Source organism: Trachypithecus francoisi, unplaced genomic scaffold, assembly GCF_009764315.1.
Source record: "Trachypithecus francoisi isolate TF-2019V2 unplaced genomic scaffold, Tfra_2.0 Lachesis_group8, whole genome shotgun sequence".
NCBI lineage: Eukaryota > Metazoa > Chordata > Mammalia > Primates > Cercopithecidae > Trachypithecus > Trachypithecus francoisi.
The window spans coordinates 3,547,254-3,573,099 of NW_022681473.1; the positions used below are offsets into that span (position 1 = coordinate 3,547,254).

Consider the following 25,846-nt stretch of genomic DNA (forward strand, 5'->3'; position numbering starts at 1 on the left):
TGCTCCTGGCCTGCCCCAGCCGTCCAGCCAGGGATGAAGACTCTCTGCCAGAGCGGCCCGCCTTCCTGCTATCTGCCCTCTTACATATGTGTGCCACCCTCTATCGAGATGTAATTCACACACCATGCAGTTCACCCATCTGAAGTGTAAGGCTCCATGATCGCTGGTCTGTTCACAGAGGTGTGCGGCCATCGCCACCATCAACCATTACCAATCAGCCTTAGAACGTTTTTCTTTTTTTCACCCAGACTGAAACCCAGGATCTGTTGGCAGCTGCTCCCTACTTCCTTCTGGATTTCCAGCTCTCTTTCTTATTTTTATCTTATTTTATTTATTTTGAGACAAGAGTTTCGCTTTAAAGTGCAATGGCGCAGTCTCAGCTCACTGCAACCTCCGCCTCCCAGGTTCAAGTGATTCTCCTGCCTCAGCCTCCCGAGTCACTGGGATTACAGGCACCTGCCACCACGCCTGGCTAATTTTTGTGTTTTTAGTAGAGACAGGGTTTCACCATGTTGTTGGCCAGGCTGGTCTTGAACTCCTGACCTCAGGTGATCCGCCTATCTCAGCCTCCCAAAGTGCTGGGATTACAGACGTGAGCCACCACACCCGACCAGTCCGCTCTCTTTCAAATCTGCTGATCTGTCGGGTCCCACCACCTATGCCGTGTCTACTCAGCGTCTTGCTGTTCCTGAGGACGGGGTTCCTCCAGGGCCCGGGCTGGGGTCTCTGACCCGTCCTGGGTGGGAAGCCCTGGTCGTTTAATCCACGTATCCCTTTTTTTGGTGTGTGTTTGTGTGGTGTTGAGTCCAGGTGGTCACACCTGTTGTCTGTACACTAGACTGTAGGTAAGGATGGAATTCCCAGGATCTGCCCAGTACAGGCTTTGGCTGTCACCTGCGCTGAGGCCCCAAGTCCTGTAGGAGAAGGTGCCCCCAGCCCAGAGTCAGGCCCCTGCTGCCCAGGCACAAGCATCAGCCAGCTCCTGATCATTTAAATGCACTTCCAAAAACAGTTTACTTATTCTAAATAGCCAACTGCATTTGGAGACAAAATTATTCTAATAGTTGGTCCAGCTACATGGACATTCTACCGCTGCCTTTTTATGGGTCGTTATTTGCTGCTGCAGTCCTCACTGGCCTCACTGGCTACATCGACATTCTACCGCTGCCTTTTATTGGTTACATCAACATGCTACCACTGCCTTTTTACTGGTCATTATTTGCCGCTGCAGTCCTCACTGGGAGCTTCAGAGGGGTTGGCGAGAAGTTCTCCGTCAACCCCATGGACAAAGAGTAGATGCCTAATCAATGGATGGATGCACATTCATTTTTGTTATGAAAATGTGTAAGAGGCTGGGTGCAGTGGCTCACACCCGTAATCCCAGCACTTCGGGAGGCTGAGGCAGACACGTCGCTTGAGCCCAGGAGTTTGAGACCGGCTACACAACATGTGGGATCTCCTCTCTACAAAAAAAAAAAATACAAAAATTAGCTGGGCATGGTGGCGCATCCCTGTAGTCCCAGGTACTCAGGAGGCTGAGGTGGGAGGTCGAGGCTGCTGTGAGCTGTGATCGCCACTGCACTCCAGCCTGGGTGACAGAGTAAGACCCTGTCTCAAGAAAACAAACAAAAACCCTTTTGCTTGCTTTTAACAACATTAAATAATATAAGCCCACATATTACAAAAAAAAGATTCTCCGGCCAGGCATGGTGGTTCACGCCTATAATCCCAGCATTTTGGGAGGCAGAGGCCTGCAGATCACTTGAACCCAGGAGTTCTAGACTAGCCTGGGCAATATAGCGAGACCCTGTCTCTACCAAAAAAAAAAAAGTTAGCTGGGCACGGTGGCACATGCTTGTTGTGCCAGCTGTTCAGGAGGCTGAGGTGGGAAGAACTGCCTGAGCCCGAGAGATGAAGGTTGCAGTGAGCCAAGATTGCACCACTGCACTCTAGCCCCGGCAACAGAGCGAAAGTATGTCTCAAAAAATGAAAATAAAATGAAAAAAGATTATTTCTGTTCTCTCCCTAATCCTTTTCCTTTCCATGAAAGTAAATACTGTTAACTGGTGCGTATCCTTCCAGACATGGTCCCTGCTTTTCTATAATAGAGACTTTAAGCCTTTATTAGTTTCTCTTTAAGCGTTTAAAATGTAAATGAAATTAAGCAGTATTACTGGGGTTTTTGTTGTTGGTTTTTTTTGTTTGTTTTTTTGTTTTGAGATGAAGTCTTAGTTTTATTGCCTGGGCTGGAGGGCACTGGGTGCGATCTTGGCTCACTGCAACCTCTGCCTCCTGGGTTCAAGTGATTCTCCTGCCTCAGCCTCCTGAGTAGCTGGGATTATAGGCGCATGCCTCCATGCCTGGCCAATTTTTGTATTTTTGTAGAGATGGGGTTTCACCATGTTGTCCAGGCTGGTCTCGAACTCCTGACCTCAGGTGATCCGCCACCTCGGCCTCCCAAAGTGCTGGGATTACAGGTGTGAGCTACCACGCCTAACAAATATTGTTTTGAGGCCTGCCTTTTTTATTTAGAAGTTCCTGGATATGTTTCTTGTCAGTTTATAGTCATCTGCCTTGTTTTGTCCTGAGACTGCCTAGGTGAAGAATGTTCTAGAATATATCCCCACTCTCCCCTATTTTAGGACATGTATGCTATCTCCAGATTTTCTTTTCTTTTCTTCTTTTCTTTTTCTTTTTCTTTTTTTCTTCTTTCTTCCTTTCTTTCTATATTTTATTGAAGATATTTCACTTGTTATATATTGTATACAATGTGCAAGACTTTTTATAGAATATAGTCTTAAAAAGTGAAATTGTTTGGCCATAGGGTGTTTTTTATTTATTTTTTATTTTATTTTATTTTTTTAAATAGATTCTACCCAGCTGCTGTCCAAAGTGTTGGCAGCAGGTGAGCCTCCCCTGACAGCATACCGGGAGCCAGATGAAAGCAACATGCCTTCCCTTTTAACTTTGCATTTCTGTTTCCCTGGTTTCCTGTGAGCTTGAGACTCTGGACAGATTTCTTTGGAGAATGTCTGTGCTACCATTTTACAAACAGGTTTCTCCTTTTCTGTTTGCAGGATAGCTGTGCAAGAGTGCTTCTGTTTCGAGGCGGAAATAAGGAGTTAAAAAACTACAACAGCCAGACTCCATTTCAGGTAAAAGAGATCTCAGCATCAGGAAGGCCTGTGTGTGGATCACAGTGGGTGATGGCTCTGCGTCTCCGCGGTCGTGTTTGTATGTGTGACATGAGGCTGGCTCGTTCTGTTGCGGATGTTTTCTTATTCGAGGCTGCTCTGGGTGCCTCCCTCTCTTAGTGCAAAGCTGCTGCCCTGTCTCAGTGTGCCTGCTTGCACTGGCTCCTTCCTGTTAGAACAAATGGCACAAATAATGTGGAAATGTGTGTAGCAGTCAGCGCTGGCAAGGCAGCAAAGACGTAAGTGCATCCAACCGTGCAGCTGTTGGGAGATGCTGGCTTTGCCGCCTCTCCGTCCAGTGGGACAAGCTTCCTGAGGATCACACGGGAAGGGACTTGCCTTCCATTGGCACCCCCAGGGGATCCGCTGTCCCAGAGTGGAGGGAGAACAACCCCAGCCAAGCATGGGCCAGGGTGTTCTGAGGTGGAATGCACAAACCCAGGTCCTAAACTTTTTTAAAAATTGTAGCAAAATACATACAACATCACATTTAACATTTGAACCATTTTAAAGTGTACACTTTGGTGGCATTAAGTATATTCATGATGCTGTGCAAAACCATCCCCATTATCTAGCTAAGAACTTATCACCCCCAAAAGGAAACCCTGTATCCACTAACCAGCCACTCCCCACTCCCCTCCCCCAGCCCCTAGAAAACCACTCATGACTTTCCATCTCTATGAATTTGTCTATTCTGAATGTGTGATATGAATTAGGTCATATAATAGATGAGATTTTGCATCTGGCTTCTGTCACTCAGCATCGTCGCTGAGGCTCGCCTGCATTGTAGCCTGTGCCTGTGCTTCACTCCTTTTCATGGCTGGGTAGTATTCTGTTGCACAGAAATGGAGCTTGTCTACTTCTGATACAGTTGTCCAGAGAACCGTTTAGGGTGAAAATAAAATATTTTAAGCTAAATGCTAATTTTTTTAGCTAAATGAGTTATAGAAATGCTTTTTGATGTTCTACACAGTCAGATCCACTTGAACTGAAAATTGACATTTCCATGATTCTCCTCATTTGGAAATGATTTTGTATATCTTATTGCACTGAGAGAGGACTTTAGTTTAAAATTGGCTTCCACGAATGATTTTACTAATACTCTTCTTAGACATTCCAAATATATACAGGCTTGTTGTGTTGAAAATGAATGAGTTCAGCCCAACAACTGGGCCCACATGCTTCATAACCACTATTAGTCCGTTCTCATGCTGTTAATAAAAGCACACGTGACACTGGGTGGTTTATAAAGGAAACAGGTTTAATTGACTCACAGTTCAGCATGACTCGGGAAGCCTCAGGGAACTTATAATCATGGTGGAAGGGGAAGCAGACACATCCTTCTTCACATGGTGGCATTAAGCAGAAGTGCCGAGCAAAAGGGGGAGAAGGCCTTGATAAAACCAGATCTCATGAGAACTCACTCAATATCATGAGAACAGCAGCGTGGGGGTCACTGCCCCCATGATTCAGTTACTTCCCACTGGGTCCCTCCCCTGACACGTGGAGATGATGGGAACTACAAGATGAGATTTGGGTAGGAACACATTCAAACCATGTCAACCGTGAGGGAGTTTACTTAACTCTTCAGTCATGGTGAGCCTAGATTTTAGTCTTGAATCTGGCAGTTTGCAAATGTCTCGTATAAAATAGATTGTTGAAAAGGGTCCCTGGTTTGCTGATGGGTCTAGAGAGATTTCAGTTACACTCCAAGAAAATGTCCTCTTTCCAATGGTGAATATGAGGAGGCTGCGGGTTTCTTTGATTTCATGCTGTGACTGCGTCTGCCCCTTTGGGGTTAGCTATGCATTTATGGGCTTGGATTCAACATTATCTTTTGGGCATCAAATAATATATTTCTTTGGTCCTTTATTTTAAAAAGTCACATAGTTGCTTAAATTGCTCAAAAAACAGCTGCTGATGCCCGTTGACTCAAGGCAAACACTTGGGTAATACGAAAACCATTTCTGACTCTCCTGGGTGGTGGCTTACAACCACCACACTGCACTCCAGGGAAGCGAGTCTTCCATGGCACCTGGGATGAAAGGTCAGTTCAGGTGGCCTGCCCCCGCCCTGTCAGTCCCCATTACAGCCCTGTCGCCACTGGTGCAGTGACCACCAGGGATGGGGATGCCCTTATTACGTGAGACCTGGCAGGATGCTTAGTACCCCCTCACAGCAGCAAAACTGCACCAGCACCAACCCTGTGCCATCTGTCTCTATTTTGCTAAGGACAATCAATCAGTGCCACAAATGATTCCAAAAGAAGGTGATGCGCACTGTCCCTGAACTGATCAGACTCTGTACGCCATAGACGTTGCTCAGGTAACTGGCGGAATGAGGTCTCTGCCAATCTACGTGCCCAGAATGGGCCCTGGCAGTGCCTGTCAGGAGCCAGCTTCCTCCTCCTCATCTTCCTGCCTTGTGTTTTATTAATACAAAGAGACTGGATTCACTCTGTGGATCTTTGCCCGTAAAATATCCCCAGCTTTTATTTTTCATTCACAGTTGTTCTTACCCTCTCAGTTATGAAAAATGAATCATTTAATATTGAGTTTGTGGAAGAAATGATGACTGGCTGCACATTTAAAAGGGATCAAATATGTTCATCTGGAAAGTGCTGACGATGTACAACTGTGCTGCAAAGGCAAGTTTTTCTAAGAAGTCTTGGGATAGTTGTTGGAGTTCATCTGGCTGACCCTTGCTTAATGATTTAAAATACTGGACAGACAGCGTCAGAAGACCTAGGAACTTGAGAGAAAGGCAGATTCTCAGGATTCACCCCAGTCCCACTGGATCAGAAACTCTTGGGGGCAGGGACCAGTGCTCTGTGTTCTCCTAAGCCCCCCAGGGATTCTAATGTTTACTCTGGTTTGAGAATCAGAAGAGGATTTATCTAAGGTAGAGATGAAGCACTTAAACATTTTGGGTGGGTGTTGAAGAATGATGGTGATGATGTGGTGATAATGATGGTGTTGATGGTGATATTGATAATGATGGTGATGTTGATGGTGGTGGTGTTGGTCATGATGATGGTCGTGTTGATGGTGATCATGGTGGTCATTATGATGGTAATGATGGTAGTTATGACGATGGTAACATTGTAGTGGTCATGGTGTTCATGATGGTAATGTTGGTGGTGATGGTGGTGGTCATGATGATGGTAACGTTGATGGTTGTGATGGTAGTTATGATGATGGTAAAGTTGATAGTGGTCGTGGTGTTCATGATGGTAATGTTGATGGTGATAGTGGTGGTCATGATGATGGTAACGTTGATGGTTGTGATGATAGTTATGATGATGGTAATGTTGATAGTGGTCATGGTATTCATGATAGTAATGTTGATGGTGATGGTAGTGGTCATGGTAACGTTGATGGTTGTGATGGTAGTTATGATGGTAATGTTGATAGTGGTCATGGTGTTCCTGAAGGTAATGTTGATGGCGATGGTGGTGGTCATGATGATGGCAATATTGATGGTGATGATAATAGTGATGATTTTGATGATGGCCATGATTATGGTGATTAAGATACTGAAAATGGGCCGGGCACGGTGGCTCACGCCTGTAATCCCAGCACTTTGGGAGGTCGAGGTGGGTGGACCACCTGAGGCTGGGAGTTTGAGACCAGCCTGACCAACATGGAGAAACCCCGTCGCTACTAAAAATACAAAATTAGCTGGGCATGGTGGTGCATGCCTGTAATCCCAGCTACTTGGGAGGCTGGGGCAGGAGAATAGCTTGAACCTGGGAGGCAGTGGTTGCCTTGAGCCAAGATTGTGCCATTGCACTATACCCTGGGTGACAAGAGCAAGATTCCATCTCAAAAAAAAAAAAAAAAACAAAAAACTGAAAATGGTAGTGATGATGCTCTAGAGTGATTAGAGTGATGAATTTTCCATTTGCACAGAGTTTTAAAGTTCACAAATGCTTTTCTCTATGTTCTTGTTTAATGTTCAGCAATCCAGTGAGGTTGGCTTTTTTATCCCCAGTTTGTGGGAGAAATGGAAATCTAGAGAGACAGATAGTAAGAATTCCAAAATCAGTGATAAGTCAGTGGTCTCCAGGGCTTCTGACTTCCAGTCCAGGGCTCTGGGATCTGTAGTGAGGAAGAGGCTTCTTTGTGACAGGCCCTTTTCTTGCAACCGGGTGTGAAATGAACATCATCAGCGACCCTTTGCTTTTTGGATTGCTCAGTCCAAGATAGCAAACTTCCTGATTCTGAAGACAAAGAGAAACAGAATGGGTAGAAGTCTAAACAGTAGAAGACCCAAGCCAAGGAAGGGGCACAGCAAGGGAGAGAGGCAGAAATGGGCTGTATGTGTTGGGTAGTTTGATATGTCAGCTTGGCTAGACTCTAGCACCCAGTTATCTACTCAGATGCTAATGTAGGGGTTGCCGTGAAGATGTTCTGTAGATGTGACTGACATCAACAGTCAGTTGACTTTAAATAAAGGTATGCCCTCCATGATGTGGGTGGGCCCCATCCGATTTGTTGGAGGCCTTAAGAGCAAAACCTGAAGTTTCTCAGAGAAGAAGGAATTCTGCCCTAAGACTGCAGCATCAACTCCTGCCTAAGTTTCCAGCCTGCTTCCCTGTCCTATGGATTTTGGACTTGTTAGCCTCCACAATCATTTAAACCAATTCCTTAAAATAAATCTCTTCATATACATACACACATACACACACGTAAAGTATACACATACACAAATATATACATATACACATATTACAAATATATGTGTAAATATATATCTATTTGTAGGTGTGTATATTCACACACACATATGCACATGCACACACACACACATCCCGTGGGTCTGTGTCTCTGGAGAACCCTGGCTGAAGCATGGGGGAACAGAGTGGAGGAGTTGTTCCTGCCTCCCAGCAGCTGCATTCTGAAAGGGGCTTCCACTGTTTTTTGGATGCAGGGACTTTAGCACCTGGCACTGTATTTTTGGAGAGGGCAACCTTCTCCTCACATGCTGTCATTCTGTCGGTTTTCAGGCTGTATTCAACAGTTGCTAACCAGACATCCAGAAGCAGAGAAAGGGTGGATAAAATCAGGAAAAAAAGGCAGTGGCAATGAGAGACGTTCAGAATGGGTCCATTTTAATATGGCCCAATTTTAATAATGGGCAGGGAAGGACAAGGATAAAACGGGAGGGAAAAGACAAAGAAGGCCTTGACGTGGATGTCTTTCTGATGAATGACACTGTGCTGGTGGCTTGGGTACCTTTCAGTGCGTGGTGGTACCCTGCCCCAGTCCTGTGCTGAGCCCTTTCCATGTGGTCCCATGAAGCAGGGTCTCCTGTGGGTGAACAGCCCAGGTCATACAGCTCCTAAAAGGACAATGAACAAGGCACAGGCTGCTGGATGCCAGACCCCATGCTCTTCCTTTACTCCTAACACTACACATAGAAGGAGGAGGAGGAGAAAGGCCGAAGCCAGAAGCAAGGAACGGAATTTCCAGTTCTCTGGCAATTAGGTGATGGACCCCAGCATTGCCGCAGGCTAAGCCAGTGATGGCAGAGGCCCAGGAATGTCGTTGGCAATGGTCCTGTGTCGTCTTGTGCTCTTCACTCCAGGATCCCAGGCAAAGCGTTTTTGGACATGGCCTGTCCCCAGGGCCTTCACTGAGGGGAGGACTCAGCCCATGAAAGTGAGGGCGGATCTCCTGAAACGTCAGAGCCTGGCTTTTGCCCTCCAGACCCTTCGTCTGATTTCCTTTTGCACGGAGCTCCAAACTGAGTTCCCACATTTAGCAATGTAGCCAGAGGGGGATGAGTAAATTTTCTTGTGCCACGCGTGGTAGTGGCTGCCAGAGCTCTCTGCCAGCGGCTGTGCACTCTGCAGTTCCTCTGATCGTGCTGGTGGAGGCAACTGCGTGGTTGAGGGACGGCCAGTGATGAAGGCCGCCTGACACCGTGGATGACATTGTGGTTCCCGGCGTTGCACTTTTCAGAAACCCACGAGATCTGCTCAATGGACCCTTCTCTTCCCTGTTCCCTCCCGGTGGCTTTCTGAGTTTCTTTCCTGGTTAAATGAGTCCCAACAAGGCTCTTTGGTTGTGCTTTCCTTGTTTTGTGGAAATCCAAACAAGGATTTGTTTGTGGGAACAGGGTCATGGCGTTTTCTCCCAGGACCTTCCTCTTCCCTGATGAGCGCCATGGGCAGGGTCCCAGGACGTCCCTGTTGTGCTGCCGTCTACATTGCAATTTCTATGAGCTGATGTTGGCAAATTGTCAAGTTCATGTAAGACTGTCTATTAGACACACACACATACACACACGGCTCTTCTAGAGGTGCACGTGCCTGTCAGTCCACAGGCAGGAGCTGGTCCAGTTCCCTGGCGGGGAGGTTACACTTCAACTTGACTGGATTGAGGGATGGCCACAGGGATGGGGAAGTATTGTGTCTGGGTGTGTCTGTGAGGCTGTTGCCAGAGGAGGTGGACATTTGAGTCCATGGGCTGGGAGAGGAAGACCCACCCTCAGTATGGGTGGGCAGCGTCCATTTGGCTGCTAGCACGGCAAGAACAAAGCAGGTGGAGGCAGGTGGGATGACCTTGCCTGCTGGGTCTCCTGGCTTCATTCTTCCTCCCATGCTGGACGCTTCCTTCCACTGCTGACCTGGGACATCAGACTCTACGTCGTTTGGCCTTTGGACTCTGGGACCTACACCAGTATCTTGCCGGGGACTCTTGGTCCTTCGGCCACAGACTGAAGGCTGCGCTGTCAGCTTCCCTGGTTTTGAGGCTTTCAGACTTGGACTGGGCCACTACCTGCTCCTCTCTTCCCCAGCTTATAAACGGCCTGCGGTGAGACTTCACCTTGTGATGGTGAGAAAACTCGCTTTAAAAACTTGCTTTCCTGTGTGAATATATCCTGTCAGTTCTGTCCCTCTGGAGAGCCCTGATTTAGTACACTCACCTCGGAGGGGAGGACATTGATCTGTTCATGAGGGATCCACCGCCGTGGCCCGGACACCTCCTGCTCGGCCCCGTTTCCGACACCACCACGCTGGGGATTACATTTTAACGTGAGGATTGGAAGGGGCCAGTGCCCAAAGTGTAGCACTGGGTAAGCCAGCGTCATCACCAAGGTCCTCATAGGGGGACACACACAGGGAAGGGGGCTGCATGAAGGTGGGGGCAGTGGGAGTGGGACATGGATGGGGGCAGAGATACAATGGTACTGCCAGGAGGCTGGGAAGGACCCTGCCCCAGAGCCTTCCCGGGGAACGTGGCCCTGATGACACCGCAGGGTCAGCCTAGTGATGCCGTTTTGGACGCTGGCTTCCAGGACTGCGGGGAAGGTTTGTTGCTTGAAGCCACCTTGTTTGTGATCATTTGTTCCTGCAGCCACATAAAGCAGCTACCAGAGACCGCAGGTGGGTGTCAGTGGCGAGTTCCTGCACTTCTGCTGCTCAGGTCCCCCCGGCCACACGAAGCCAGGGCCGCCCCGCCATCCCTGTCCCCCGGAGTGTCGTCCTGAAGCAGCCTCACCTTTCCATGAAAATCGTCAGCCGCTTGGGCGCGTCTCTGCTGTTTGCCACCACCGAAAGCAACGTAGAAAAGCCACGGCGTAGGAGCCAACAGGAGAACAGTTTCAGCACTGAGACGGGTATTAGCTCCATCGCCACCCAGAGACTGCATTTTGCACTTACTGGGTGATTTGATGAAAGACAGCCAAGTAGCTAGACAGCTTGCGTCTATCCACTTTAAAAGAGGAGGGAGCGAATGCAGCCGGGAATTGGCAAAGGTTTACGGTTTCCACAGCGCACCCGTGGAAGGGTTTGTGTTGTGTCCAACACCATTTCTATGAACAAGATGGAACTTGTTTCCAGAATTCTCTTCCGGGTTCTCAGTCACCCAAGAAGGTGGTTTATTTTGGGTCTGCATTTACTGAGGCACAAGACCTCAGCCAGGAGAGACACCCCAAGGAAACCGGCCCACTCTCAGCCACAGATCTGGCCAGAGGGTGCAGCAGGGGCCTGGCATCCCCGTCTGCAGAGCCTGGGTTTCAGTCTGGCTGGGTTTCTTCTCAGCTGGTGCCCTTGGGCAGGCCACTTAGGATTTACTTAAAGGTCTCCAAGCGCTCCCGTACTGAGTCAAAGCGTTTGCCCCGTAAATTCATGTCTATCTAGAACCTGTGAACGTGATATTGTTTGGAACTGGGGCCTTTGCAGATGTCACTGAGTTAAGACAAGGTCACGCTGGACTGGAGAGGCTCTAATCTTCAAAGATGTCCTTTGACGAAAAGGCAAAAGAGACACTGTGCACACAGATAGAATGCCACATGAAGATGGAGGGCTGAGATTGGAGCGATGCGGCCACAAGCCAAGGAATGCCCTTGAAGCTGGGAGAGGCAGGAAAGACCCTCCCCTAGAGACTTTGCACGTGGACAGCCCTGCTAACACCTGGAATTCAGACTTCTGGCCTCCGGAACAGTGAGAGCAGAAACTTCCGTGGTTTAAGTCACCCGCTTTATGACGGCACGGCGCAGCAGCCAGGGGAAATGAATGCAGCCCCCTCCACTTCGAAGTGGGGCTAATCACTGCAGTTAAGAGAGTGTCCAGAGGTTCAAATGACATCACATAGGTGCTGTAGTCTTAATGTGCCTTCAAATTCATGTGCTGGCCGGGTGTGGTGGTTCGTGCTTGTAATTCCAGCACTTTGGGAGGCCTAGGCCTAGGCCTAGGCAGGCAGATCACTTGAAACCAGGAGTTTGAGGCCAGTCTGGCCAACATGTGAAACGCTGTCTCTACTAAAAAAAACTAAAATAAAAATACACACACACACACACACGCAAATTAGCTGGGCATGCTGGCGTGCACCTGTAATCCCAGCTACTTGGGAGGCTGACACGTGAGAATCACTTGAACCTGGGAAGCAGAGATGGTAGTGAGCAGAGATGGTGCCGCTATGCTCCAGCCTGGGCCACAGTGTGAGATCCTGTCTGAGAAAAAAAAAAAAAAAATCTTGTTGAAATTTAATCGCTGATGTGGTAACACGAAGAGATGGGGCCTTTCGGAGGTGATTCCATCATGAGGATAGAGCCTCTGCGATGGGATTCATGCCCTTGTACAAAAGGCTGAAGGCAGACCTGGTGCGGTGGCTCACGCATGTGATCCCAGCACTTTGGGAGGCCGAAGCGGGTGGATCACCTGAGGTCAGGAGTTCGAGACCAGCCTGGCCAGTATGGTGATACCCTGTTTCTACTAAAAATACAAAAATTAGCTGGGTGTGATGCGCTGGGTGTAGTGGTGCTCGTCTGTAATCCCAGCTACTCGGGAGGCTGAGGCAGGAGAATCACTTGAACCCGGGTGGCAGAGGTTGCAGTGAGCTGAGATCAGCGCCATTGCATTCCAGTCTGGGTAACAAGGGAGAAACTCCATCTCACAAAAAAGGGCTGAAGGCAACTGCCTTGTCTTTCTGCCCATGAAGACACAGTAAGAGCCACCACCTGTGCAGGAGGGAGCAGCCCTCCCCAGGCACCGCACCTACCGGCTCCTTAATCCCCAGCCACCAGAACTGTGAGTCATAGATTTCTGCCATTTATAATTGGCCCAGCCTCAGGTGTTTTGGCATAGAGGCCCGGACTCACTAAGACACGCAGGTGGAGGGGTCAGACAGTGCCTCATGACTGTGGGTGCTGCCATCAGCGTCAACCCCACCATAGGAACACACCAACCTTGGAAGCCCAGAGAGGCTGGCCCAGGCCGTGTGGGCCCAGGGAGGCCTGCAGCATGGGCCAGGGCAGTGCCAGCGAGTGTGCAGGACAGGGACTTCCTTTCATGGCAGGAGGAGGTGGTTGTGTCCAGCTGGCCCGTCATGATCCCTGCAAACACTCCAACCACGAGGCTCGGTGCCCTAGTCTGGAGCCCAGGTCACCCTGTGGGTTCCTGGGTGGCTACGTGGCAGGGCAAGGAAACATGGCTGATACCAACTCCGGGATTCTGGTCCATGTCACGTTTCCTTTTCTCGGTGTGAAGGGAGGATGAGCAGGTGGAGCCTGAGAGCGAGGACATCTCCCCACACAACGGGCGGAGTCTCTGAGCTTGTGCAGCCCAGGGTCCTGGGAGAGTTTGCCAAGATGATGCGCCCCGGGGGAGCTGCTTGCCGGGCAGCACGCCAGGCCTGGGGACGTTGCTGTGCACAGGGTTCTTTGCCCACTTTCACCCCTGCTGCCTGTGTTCTGTGGGCAGAGCCGGGAGGGGTGGGACTGAGGCTCTTGCAGACTGAATGAGGGAGTATCAGCTTCGATTTTAGCCTTTTCTCTTCCACATGTGAGTGACCAAGCAAATCATTATTTTTATTTCTTTTCCCTTCTTCTTTTGGTGTGTTTATCTGGCATATTTAGAAGCAGCTGGTTGGCAGGGAGCTGGGCACTGGCTGGTACCTGCCATGCATCTTGTGATCAGTCAACCTCCTGCAGGGCCATCAGTGAGTCTGGGCCTGGGGCCCAGCTCTCATTGGGTTGATAGAATGAGCCGTAGTGTAAAGTTCACCACCGGCCGTCTGGAGGGTGGATCTGACCCAAGAGAGCTTGATTGTAACCTGCCCAGATGTTAACATTTATTTATTTTTAACTTAAAAAAAAATTGAATGTGTTGCTGGTGTTTAAACTTCCAGGAATTTCATTTTAAAATTCAGCTTTCCAACTTCTCTTGAAAAATTAGGAAATGTGGCCACACCCAGGTAGCCTCTGTGCACGTGGACATTTGGCAGGGGGTGGGAGCATGGCACCTCTGGAAAGGCTGTGCTGTCCAGCCTGCCACACTCCCCACCGCTCCCTGCAGCCCATCCCTGGTCCACCTCCTCCACGTTGCAGCGTGGTGGCCCTGCTGAGGGCATGCAGTTGGCGGAGTCAGTCATTTAGAAGTAGCTTCTTTTAAAAGTTCTGCTGAGTCTTATTTGGGATTCAGACTCTGTGTTCCCATAGAAACAGGGAAGTGGAAGTTGTATTTCTAGATTAGGGCGTAGAAACCTGGGTAACCCAAAATGTGGCTGATGTTCGGTGCATATCTATAATGAAAAGTAATCAGGGATCGAATTCATTATTTCCGCTAGTACATATGGAGTTTCTCGTAAGAGCCACACTCTCTTCTAGGTGCTGGGGACACATCAGTGAGCCACAGCACACTCTACTCTCTGGGAGTGCACGTTAGATAATTAACAAGTAAGCAGAGAAGTGTGCAACATGTCGGGGTTGGTAAATGACAGGAAGAAAAATAGAGCAGGGTGAGGGTGGAATGGCACGGAGCTGACAATGCAGAAGCAAGTTTCCTTCCTGCTGGGAGCTGAGGGTGGCCTCTGTGACATTTGGGGCAAAGACCAGGAGAAGAGGAAGGAAGGAGTGGGCCTTCGGGATGTCGGGCCTTCAGGATCTCAAAGAGTGGGGCTGATGTGTGCAAAGGCCCTGGGGTCAGTGCATGCTTGGGGTGTGTGGGAAGTAGCCAGGAGGCCGGCCAGCTGCAGAGGATGGGGTGGGATGGGGCCCACACCAGTGCTGGGAAATGAGACCATAGAGGGGCCACGTTGCTCGGCAAGGTCTTTGGATTTTAGTCTCAGGGAGATGTGCAGTGCCAACGGTGCAGAAGAGAACTCTAAAATGGATTTTAATCCGTGCATCCATCACCCACCCAGATGCTCTCCTGGATGGGGAGCAATGTTGGTAAAATCTCATGAAGATGCTGAGTGAGGCATCTGGGGTTAGCAGAATATTCTAGAGCTCCCTGTCCAGTCCAGTAACCACAGGACACACATGGGTATTTACATATAACTATAATTTTTAAAAATGTAGAGTTCAGGCCAGGCACAGTGGCTCATGCCTGTAATCCCAGCACTTTGGGAGGCTGAGGCAGGAGGATCACCTGAGGTCAGGAAATCAAGATCAGCCTGGCCAACATGGTGAAACCCCATCTCTACTAAAAATACGAAGATTAACCAGGATTAGCCAGGCATGGTGGCGGCACACACCTGTAATTCCAGCTGCTCGGGAGCCTGAGGCAGGAGAATGGCTTGAACCCTGGAGGTGGAGGCTGCAGTAAGCCAAGATTGTGCCACTGCACTCCAGTCTGGGTGACGGAGCAAGACTTCATCTCAAAAAAAAAAAAAAAAAAAAAAAAAAAAAAAAAGTAGAGTTCAGTTCCTTAGGCACATTTCCCGTGTTTTAGGCGCTCCGCAGCCAGACCCTAGTGCACAATGTTCTGGAAGTTGAGGGGTCCTTAGTCCAGAATGCTGGCCTTGTTCCCTTACATCTGGGTACTGCAGGGCTGTTTTCTAACCTTTAAACATCACAAGTGTGTGTGTGTGTTGGGGGTGGGTGGGTGGTGTGTGTGTGTGTGTTAGAGAGGTGCCTCAAGAATTGCACCAGATTGGGGTCAGCATGGGGAGATTTTCCAAGTCAGTTGGTTAATTGAGAAGGGTTGGTTAGCAGAGAGGGAGGTTGAGCCTGGGAATGGTTGGTTGGTGGAGAGGGAGGGTGAGCCTGGGAAGGGTTGGTTAGTGGAGAGGGAGGTTGAGTCTGGAAAGGGTTGCTTAGTGGAGAGGGAGGGTGAGCCTGGGGAAGGGTTGGTTAGCGGAGAGGGAGGTTGAGCCTGGGAAAGGTTGGTTAGTGGAGAGGGAGGGTGAGCCTGGGAAGGGTTGGTTAGTGGAGAGGGAGGCTGATCCTGGGGAAGGGTTGGTTAGCGGAGAGGGAGGCTGATCCTGGGGAAGAGTTGGTTAGCTGGGAGGGTGGTTGAGCCTGGGAAGGGTCGGTTAGCAGAGAGTGAGGCTAATCTTGAGGAAGGGTTGGTTAGCAGAGAGGGAGGGTGAGCCTGGGAAGGGTCGGTTAGCGGAGAGGGAGGGTGAGCCTGGGAAATGTTGGTTAGTGGAGAGGGATGGTGAGCCTGGGAGGGGTCGGTTAGCGGAGAGGGAGGGTGAGCCTGGGAGGGGCCGGTTAGTGGAGAGGGAAGTTGATCCTGGGAAGGGTCGGTTAATGGAGAGGGAGGCTGCGAAGGAGAGGACTTGAGGTCACGTTCATTCCCACCAAGGGCTGTAGATCCAAGACATAAGAGAGCAGCTCCTTGTGGGCTGGAAGGATGAGTCCTCAAGCTCTTCCCCCATAACGTCCCACTCAGGGTTGCTGTAACCCCAGGCACCTGCACCTTAGGTGGTCACCTAGTGTCTCAGGAGTCTAAAGTCATTCTGTTGTCTGTCTAGGCAAAGCCATCTAAGGTCAGCCCCGCCCACATGTCCTGATGCACTCAGAAAAGTCTGTGGCTGGGGCCTATGAGGTATGTGCAGGTCGAGGCTCTCCTTCATCTTCGTGGTGCTAAAGGCCTGGCAGGCACACAGCCCTGGGCTCCATTGTGTGAAATGAAGAAGTGGTTGTGATGAGGTGGCAGCCTGGAGAAAACCATCCCTACTGGCAGCAGGAAGGGCTGAAAGCTGTTGGAGCTCAGGGTATTGGAGGTCTGGCCCTTCCACATGAGGCCGTAGGCGTGGCTGAAAACAGGACCTTGGAGGAACCACAGCCAGGCTGGTGGGGGCCTTGCTGATCTCACCAGCCTGCTCCTGTCACCTCCTCCCTCTGCTCAAGCCTCCCAGGCCTCCACTTTTGCTTTTATCAAGCACAGGAAACACGTGCTGACCCCAGGGCCTTTGCACTGCTGTGGACTCTGACCAGAACGCTTCCTCCAAGGATTTCATGGTTCATCTCCCCAGCAAAGTGCCCCAAGGGAAGTCCTCCTGTTGACAAGAGGCACCCATACAAAATTTCCATCCCCTGTGTAAGTGCCTCAAGTACAAGATAGAGACAAGCAGCTGAGAATCACCTGTCATTGAAGGAAAGCTGTCACCTCAAAGGCAGACAATAAACAAGTAGAACTAAATACTCCAGGCAGAAACCAAGACAATTTGGGGAACCAAAGTGTCAGGGGAACCAGCCCCCAGTATTTCAACGCAGGTTCTTTTCTGTTTTCCCTAAGTGTCGGCTGGTCTGAGAAATAAAGAGAATACAAAAGAAAGAAATTTTACAGCTGGGCCTCTGGGGATGACATCACATTTTGGCAGGTTCTGTGATGCCCCTGAGCCACAAAACCAGCAAATTTTCATTAGCGATTTTCAAAGGGGAGGGGTGTACGAATAGGGAGTGGGTCACAGAGATCACATGCTTCAAAGGCAATAAAATATCACAAGGCAAATGGGGGCAGAGCAAGATCACAAGGCCAGGGTGAAATTAGAATTACTAACGAGGTTCCATGTCCTGCTGGGCACACGTTGTCATTGATAAACATCTTAACAGAAAACAGGTTTGAGAGCAGACAACCAGTCTGACTAGAATTCACCAGGCTGGACTTTCCTAACCCTAGCAAGCCTGGGGGCGCTTCAGGAGAGGAGGGCATATTTCATCCCTTATCTACAACTGCATAATACAGACACTCCCAGAGTGGCCATTTTAGAGACCTCCCCCTGGGAATGCATTCATTTTCCCAGGGTTATTCCTTGCTGAGAAAATAATTCAGTGATATTTCTCCTATTCGCTTTCTGAAAGAAGAGAAATAAGACTCTGTTCTGCCTGGCCCCGCAGGTGGACAGACTTTATGGTTACTTCCTTTGTTCCCTGAAAATCACTGTTATCCTGTTCTTTTAGGATGCCCAGATTTCATTTTGTTCAAACACACGCTTTACAAACAATTTGTACAGATAACGCAATCATCACAGGGTCCCGAGGCAACATACATCCTCAGCTTACGAAGATGATGGGATTAAGAGATTAAAGTAAAGACAGGCATAGGAAATTGTAAGAGTATTGATTGGGAAAGTGATAAATGTCCATGAAATCTTCACAATTTATGTTCAGAGACTGCAGTAAAGACAGGTGTAAGAAATTATAAAAGCATTAATTTGGGGAACTAACAAATGCCCATGAAATCTTCATAATTTGTGCTCTTCTGCCATGGCTTCAGCCGGTCCCTTTGTTTGGGTTCCCTGACTTCCCACAACACAGAAGGGAAGTTCCAAAGGAGATGCCCTACCTAATATCCTCAGTGCGGTAAGAGAAGATAATAGCATCTGTGAAACAGGGAGCATTTGAGAAAGTCTTGAAGATCAATGATGATCGCAAAAAAATGGCATAGCAGTAATGTTGGAGATGAACACAAGGAGGCAGAAGAGAGCCCTGGAATCAGGTACAGTTCGAGGAGTCATCTCGCAGGTTCAGCATCTGAACAATGAGAGAGAAGTAAACAAAGAGATCATCCAAGTTAAAGCCTCTGAGCAGATGGATGTGAGATTCCCAGTTGAAAGGGCCCTGGTGTGAGAAGACACCCCCAGGCAAGTTGGGGGTCCTAAAAGCTCAGAACTCAGGGAATAGAAACAGAAACGCAATCCTAAAAGTTTCAAGAGAGAAAAGTCAAGTTGTGCGTAGAGGATCTGGGGTCTGACCTCTCAGCAGCCATATGGGAAGCACAGTGGGAAAAACCTTTCAAACCAGTGTTCTAGCAAATCAGAGGGTCCCAGAGGTGTTTCAGATGCGTGTTTTCTTGAATCAGCCCCTCCTGGAGAGGAGCTTCACCAGAGAGGGAGTGAGCCAGGAGACAGGAAGACCTGGACTCTGGGGAGGGCCCTGGCACCGGGCCGAGGCCAGACCTGGGATGAGTGTGGAGCATTGACCTAGGTGGGCACAGGAGGGTGGATGGCTCTGGGAGAGGGTGGCCCAGAAACCCAGGCAACAGAGATTGCTGGATATGTTTGCACCTCACAGGAGGAGACCTGCGCTCTGCAATTTACACCTCTGTCAGAACTTGGTGATAAATTCGTTACATGTAAATAGAAAGGCAGATTTGAAAATGTGGCTGTTATTTACTCAAGGAAAATAGAATCGCAGTCGACTGCCTGCCTTGCTGTGGACAAGATGTAACTAGCCCTAATAGCATAAACACAGGAACCATGATTTAACCAAGCGGGGCCATGGCTGTCTTGGGCTGTGTGATAAATGAGTGAAACTCTCATCCTCCCTGGCAGGAAGTCAATAAGTAATATTTAAACAGAAGGAAATCAAGACAGATTATCAGATGTGTGCTATTTACAAATAGGCAGCAAACACCTGAAAAAGCATTGCGGCGTGGGATGTGGTTGGCCCTGTGGTGAGGAAGGGGTTGGGTGGGAGGGGAGCAGCTCATACCCCTTGTAGAACAATAAACGTTTTAAAGCATCCATCCAGACAGGACATTGTTACTGTAAAAGTTAGATTTCATTTGTTTAGAGAAAATCTTTAATATTACCTCTTCTCCATCTTCTGATCTGGCACTGGCTATTGCAAACAAGACTGCATTTCGGGGTCAGTGCTCCACAGCGCTCAGGGCTTGCCGTCCTTCTGGCCGGGGCTCTTCTTCTGCCTCCTCAGCCCCTGTCCCCGACGCCCAGGGGTATTGCCACCTGCTCATCTCATGAGTATCTGCTGTGCCCTAAATCTGGACCCACTGCCATCTCTCCTTGCATGGGAAAAGCTCCGAGTTCCTCCTCGGTTTGACCTGCTTACTGGCCTGGTCGAGCCCCAGTTCTCAAGGTGCTTTGAGCCTGGGCATCCAATTGAGTTTCCACCTAAGGACACCAGAGTGGGTTGTAGTCCTAGCCAGTTTCATGTGCAAGGGCTCCATAGGTGCCCTCCCTAGCACGGCCACACTTTCCTTGTTGAGTTTATCTAAGAAGTGCCTTAGCCACTCTCTCTGCTGCTGGGCCGCCTCCAACAGGGGACATACTCTCCCACAGACACAGACCCCTTTGAACACGTCGGTGACTGAACACCATCTTCTCAATGATGTGATGTCTCTCCGGCCAGGTGGGACTGCTTGCTCCACCATCACCACCTTTGCCAGGTGAACTCCTTCCCACTCCTCAGAGCCGAAGTGCATTCTTTGCAGGAAGCTTTTCTTTGGATTCCCACAGTACTTGATGGGTACCTTTTATGTATTGTATTACAATGAATGGTTCATGCATAAGTCTCCCAAGCTAAACTTCAAAGTGCTTTGAGAGGGATGCACGTTCCCATCTATCTTTATTCTCCTGGTGCCCAGCACCAGACCCAGAACCCTCAGTAACAAATGTTAAGTGAATAGGCAAAGGGCCTATCTGGTCATACGGCTCCATGTGATTTCTTGAGCTGGCTACTAAGTGGCAGTGTTAACCTGGTACAGCTTGGTGCCCAGTTAAGGAGGAGGGGCTTGTGAAATGCAGAAGGTAAGAGCAGGGTCCAGCTGATGCTTGGTGAGATACTTATAATCCACTGTTTCCATCCCAAAGAAGTGTCTGTTCCTGAATGTAAACCCTCAAGTTCATCTGTTAGAAGTGAAGTGGAAACAACACTCTGCTAGTGTGCTAGGGCTGTGCTAGGGTTTAGATATGGCTTGCTTGTCCCCACCAAATCTCATGCTGAAATTTGATTTCTCAATGTGGGGGTGTTGGGAGGTGGGAGGACCTACTGGAAGGTGTTTGGGTTCTGGGGCAGATCCCTCATGAATAGCTTGGTGGTGTTCTCCAGTAGTGAGTGAGATTTCACTCTCTAGATGGGATTAGTCCTCATGGGAATAGGTTTCATCTCATAAGAATGGCTTGTTATAAAGCCAGGACACCCCTCACATGTGGTTCCTCCTTGCATGTGTCTACTTCCCCTTTGACCTTCTCCACCATGTTGTGTGGCAGCACAGAAACCCTCACCAGAAGCCAAGGCGGTGCCCTTGAACTTCCCACACCACAGAACCATGAGCTAAATAAACCTCTTTTCTTTTCTTTTTCCTTTTTTTTTTTTTTTTGAGACAGAGTCTCACACTGTCACCCAGGCTGAAGTGCAATGGTGCGATCTTAGTTCACTGCAACCTCCGCCTCCCGGGTTTACATAATTCTCCTGCCTCAGCCTCCCAAGCAGCTGGGATTGCAGGTGCCCGCCACCATGCCCGGCTAATTTTGTGTTTTTAGTAGAGACGGGGTTTCACTGTGTTGGCCAGACTGGTCTCAAACTCCTGACCTCGTGATCCACCCACCTTGGCCTCTCAAATTGCTGGATTACAGGCATGAGCCAGTGCACCCAGCCCTCTTTTCTTTTGAAATTACTCATTCTCCAGTATTATTGTATTATTATTATATATTATATTATTATTGTAACACAAAACGGATGAAGACAGGCTGCTATAGCAAAGTGCTGTAGGCTGGAAGATGTTACACAACAGAAATTTATCACTCACAGTTCTGGAGGCTGGAAGTCCTAGCAAGGTTGTGGCTGATTCCATTTCTCATGGGGCTGACTTCCTTCTCCCTGTGCCCTCATGTGGCAAAGAAAGAGTGAGTCAGCTCTCTGGTACCTCTTCTTATAAGGACACGAATTCTATCGTGGGGGCCCCACCCTCATGACCTCACCTAAACCTAAACACTCCCAAAAGGTCCCAATCCAAATGCCATCCCACCGGGGGTTAGAGCTCCAACATATGAATTTGGGAGGGTTGGGAGGGAACACACAATTTAGTCCTTAGCGATCCCAACAGCAAGTTTAGGAGATATGTTTCAGGTCAGGAATATTAAGTAGTTTTCTCAGTTTACTGTAATGCTTCTGTTGTCTGTAGTTCTGCAGTATTTTGCTTTCAACACACAGCCTGCTGTCTTCCTACAGATGTAGTTCTGGGAGGGGTTGTGTGTCTAAATGTGTCAGCCTCCATTTTTGGGCAGTGTGTGGAGTCAGCTATCTGTCTAGTTCATGAACAGATAGAACTCAGGGGGAGTGGAGAGAGGACTACATGTATTGAGTATCCACTATGTACACCTAGGGAGCAGGTGCTTTATTGGTGTGACATAGTCCTTGAATGCTCTGCATGTTTAAATATTATGGACCAGTTTTATTGATCAGCTCACGAGGCAGAATTGAAGTTGGAGACCATCAGACACCAGACTTGTTTTTAATCAGCCCCTCTGCCTCCTGGAAGGGGTTCAAACCCATAACTCTCTATCTTCGTCTCCCACCAGAATGAACGCTCCAGAAGAGCAGAGGCCAGTCCCGTGGTCATCATCTCCCCACCAAGTAGCACACTTGGGATCTCAGCAGTTATTTTATGACTAAAGGAAGGAAGTACCCATGACCCCTGTGTGGTGCTCGTTCATTTAAGTTGGTGCTTTAAAAGCCATTTTTTTTCCTTTTTTCTTGCACCCTCCATGAAGTTTTAATGCCCCACATAGACCATAAATCTTTTTAGTTACCACTGCATTGCTGTGCTTTAAGCCCCTCCAGCAACCAGTGATCAGCCTCTTGTCAGGGTGTTGCTCTCACCCCTTTTGAGAATGGTTTACGGGAGTTATGATTTATCCTCTTAGAAAAATTGAGTCGGTTCTGGGGGGACTATCAGAGGAAGAGGGGCACCGGCTAATGGGAGAGATGCCTTTGTGTCCTGGGCCTGCTGTGAAAAATGACCACTGCCTGGATGGGTAGAAACAGCGGAAATTCTTGGGGAGGCTGAGGTGGGTGGATCACAAGGTCAAGAGTTCAAGACCAGCCTGGCCAACATGGTAAAACTCGGTCTCTACTAAAAATACAAAAATTAGCTGTGCGTGGTGGCACACGCCTATAATCCCAGCTACTCAGGAGGCTGAGGCAGGAGAATTGCGTGAACCTGGGAGGCAGAGGTTGCCGTGAGCCAAGATCGTGCCACTGCACTTCAGCCTGGTGACAGAGTGAGAATCTAAAAAAAAAAAAAAGGTGGAAATTGACTCTCTCCCAGTTGAGGGGGCCAGAAGTCTGAAATCAAGGTGTGAGTGGGGCTGCCTTCCTTCTGGAAACCCTGGGGAGAAACCATTCTTCATCTTCTCCAGCTCTGGGTGGCGACGGGCAATCTTGGTGCTCCTTGGGTTGTGGCCGCATCACACGAATCTCTGGTCCCCCCACCCCAGCTCAACCCCTGTGGTCACATTACCTTCTCTTCTGCATCAAATCACCCTCTTAGAAGGGCACTTGGGATACATTTATGGCCCACCTGGATGATCCAGGATAGTCTCTGCATCTGAAGATTTTTAACTTCATGACATCTGTGAAGACAAAGGTCACATATTTATAGGCTCCCGGGACTGGGACTTGATCTCTTCTAGGCCGTTGTTCTGCCTACCTCTAAAGAGAGGAGCCATGCAGCGGGGAGGGCTGCGGGTAGGACAGGGCCTTTCTTGGCCGATCATGGGGAAGGGAATGAGGTGTGAGAAGTTCTGTAGGATCAGGGTGGACCAGGAGGGCCCAGGTCAGCAAACCCTAAAGTTGTTTACCTGTTGGATGGAGAACAAAGCTCAGGAAAGGCCTTGGTAAGCAGGCTGCCCCACACATGGAGCACCTTGCTAGCCTCTTTTTTAGAATTATTTGTTTTATTTTATTATTATTTTTATTGAGACAATCTCACTCTGTTGCCCAGGTTGGAGTGCAGCAGCACGATCTCGGCTTACTACAACCTCCGCCACCCAGGTTCAAGCGATTCTCATGCCTCCGCCTCCCGAGTAGCTGGGACTACAGGCACGCACCACCACACCCAGCTAATTATTTTTGTATTTTTAATAGAGATGGGGTTTCACCATGTTGGTCAGGCTGGTCTCAAACTCCTGACCTCAGGTGATCTGCCCGCCTTGGCCTCCCAACATGTTGGAGCTAGCCTCTTTTTAAACTGAAGTGCACAAGATCTTGAGATGCTCCCAGCAAAACACAAAACCCGGGAGGGAAAGTCAGAAAGAACAGCCGGGTCCTCATCATCTTCTTTATGAGAAAGAAAGTCACCCTGGGTTCCCTTAGGGTCTGTCATCTCCCTTCGGAAGGTCTTTCCAGCCCATCGGCCTCCCTCTGTCCCTGCTGCCACCCCACAGTTCTGGCGCCGCAGTCTCTCTCCTGGATTAGCCACCAGCTTCTCTCCCGCTGCTGGTGGCCCAGACCCTTCTCCTTTCTGCAGCCGGGCACCTCACCTTTCTAGATTACACATGGGGTCATGTCACTCCCTGCAGCTGCCCCGCCAAGAAGGGCCCTCTGGGTGTGGCGGTTGTTACGTCACCTCCCTTCTCTGCCGTGTGCTCCCTGCATTCCGTGCTCCAGGCGTGTAGAACTGGAGTCCACTAGCCTGACTCTGATCTCTGGCATTTTGCATATGCTGTTCCTCTGCCTGGAACTCTCCTCCTCCTCCTCAGCTCCTGGTCTTCCCTCTCCCTGTCCTCGCCTGGCTGCCCATTGCCTTCTGGGTTCTTTATCATCTCCTCGACTAGAAGCCGTGTTTCCAAAGGGCAGGGACCTCCTGTGCTGAGCACATGCCTGTGAATTGGCCTATACAGGTGACTGTCAGTAAATACTGTTTCTTTGGCTAAATCTTAGTGAGCAAAATGACACATATATGCATTTTTATAAGTCCCCCGATGGCCTCTGTGCCTCCCGTCTTTTGTTTCAGTAATCCTTTGAGTGGACCTGCGTGTAACTTTACCTTTCCTTGTTGGGGAGGGAATCCTGTTTTCAACAATATTCCAGAGTATTAACTAAGTGGATCACATTCATGAAGCAAGTCTACCTTCATTTGCTCCTTCTGTGTTATTTTATCCTCAGCACATCTCCTCCTGGCCCAGAGGGGTTAAAGCTGTGCCCAGGACACCCCCCGCCACCACACCCACACATACGGTGATGCTGGTCCCACCTGAAAACCCTCTCTGGGTTCTGTTCCAACCTTCACCCCACTGTGTCCCCAGCCGATTGGCTAATTTTGAGCCAATCTGATTTGTCCCTGGGGAAACTGGGATTGAGGCAGAGACTCATTCCTGCTGGGATTTTAAAGAGCCCTCTGCTCCTAGGGAGGCAGAAGCCAGGGAAGGACATGCCAGAAAAAAATAGAGAAGGTGATATAGACCCAGAGAGAATAAGATGGACAGGTCGTGCTCACGCATGCGCACACACACACGTGCATGCACACAGGCATCTGCACACATATGCAAATGAAGAGAGTGGCCCCAAAGGCCTTCTGGCTCCTGAGAGGTCACGCATCCTGCACTAGGTTTCTGTGAGATTCTGCCTCCGGGATTGAGCCCATCTGAGTGGATTTGTGTTCCTCAACAATAAGCAGTTCCTGAGTAAACAGGGACACCAGGACTTGACCTAGACCTTTCTTCTCTAAGCTCTGCCTTTCAAAAGATGTTCTTTTTCCACTCAAGAAAAAAAAAAGGTGCGCACACACCTGCACGTGTGCACCCGCGCACACGCATACACACTATAAAGTGCTCAAAAGATGGGAGTAGCCACTGTGACTGTGATCTTTGATAGCAGAATGCACACGATCCGATGGTGGCCATTCTCATCTTTTGCACGCTTGCCAAGGCCAGGCCCTCTGGGCACTCCAGCTGCATAGGCCACCAACTGATGAAACATGGATGTCCTCAGGAAATTGTAGGATCTGGGAGACCCCAGGGGTAGACGATGACAGTCACTTGTCCACCATCCAAAAGTCACCTAGGAGGGAGCCTCACCGGGCTGTCAGGGAAATGAGGTCCTGGTGAACCTCCATCAGGCAGGCAGCAGTGATCAGTGAAGGCGTTTGGGGCTTTTGTTTTGAACACGTCCCTGTTATCACGTGACTTGGGGAATTTCAAAAGATTTCTGTGTTCCCGTCACTTGTTCTC

At 49.2% G+C, this 25,846-nt stretch overlaps 1 protein-coding gene across 4 annotated transcripts in view; it reads left to right on the forward strand.

Annotated features, from left to right (window-relative positions):
* SHANK2 (SH3 and multiple ankyrin repeat domains 2) overlaps positions 1-25,846 on the forward strand; it is a 672,941-nt gene that overhangs the window by 174,023 nt on the left and 473,072 nt on the right. For all 4 annotated transcript variants that reach the window (XM_033203947.1, XM_033203946.1, XM_033203948.1 and 1 more), the window contains exon 10: positions 3,078-3,155. In XM_033203947.1, the coding sequence (XP_033059838.1) occupies positions 3,078-3,155 (78 nt within the window). The remainder of the gene's footprint in view (positions 1-3,077; positions 3,156-25,846) is intronic.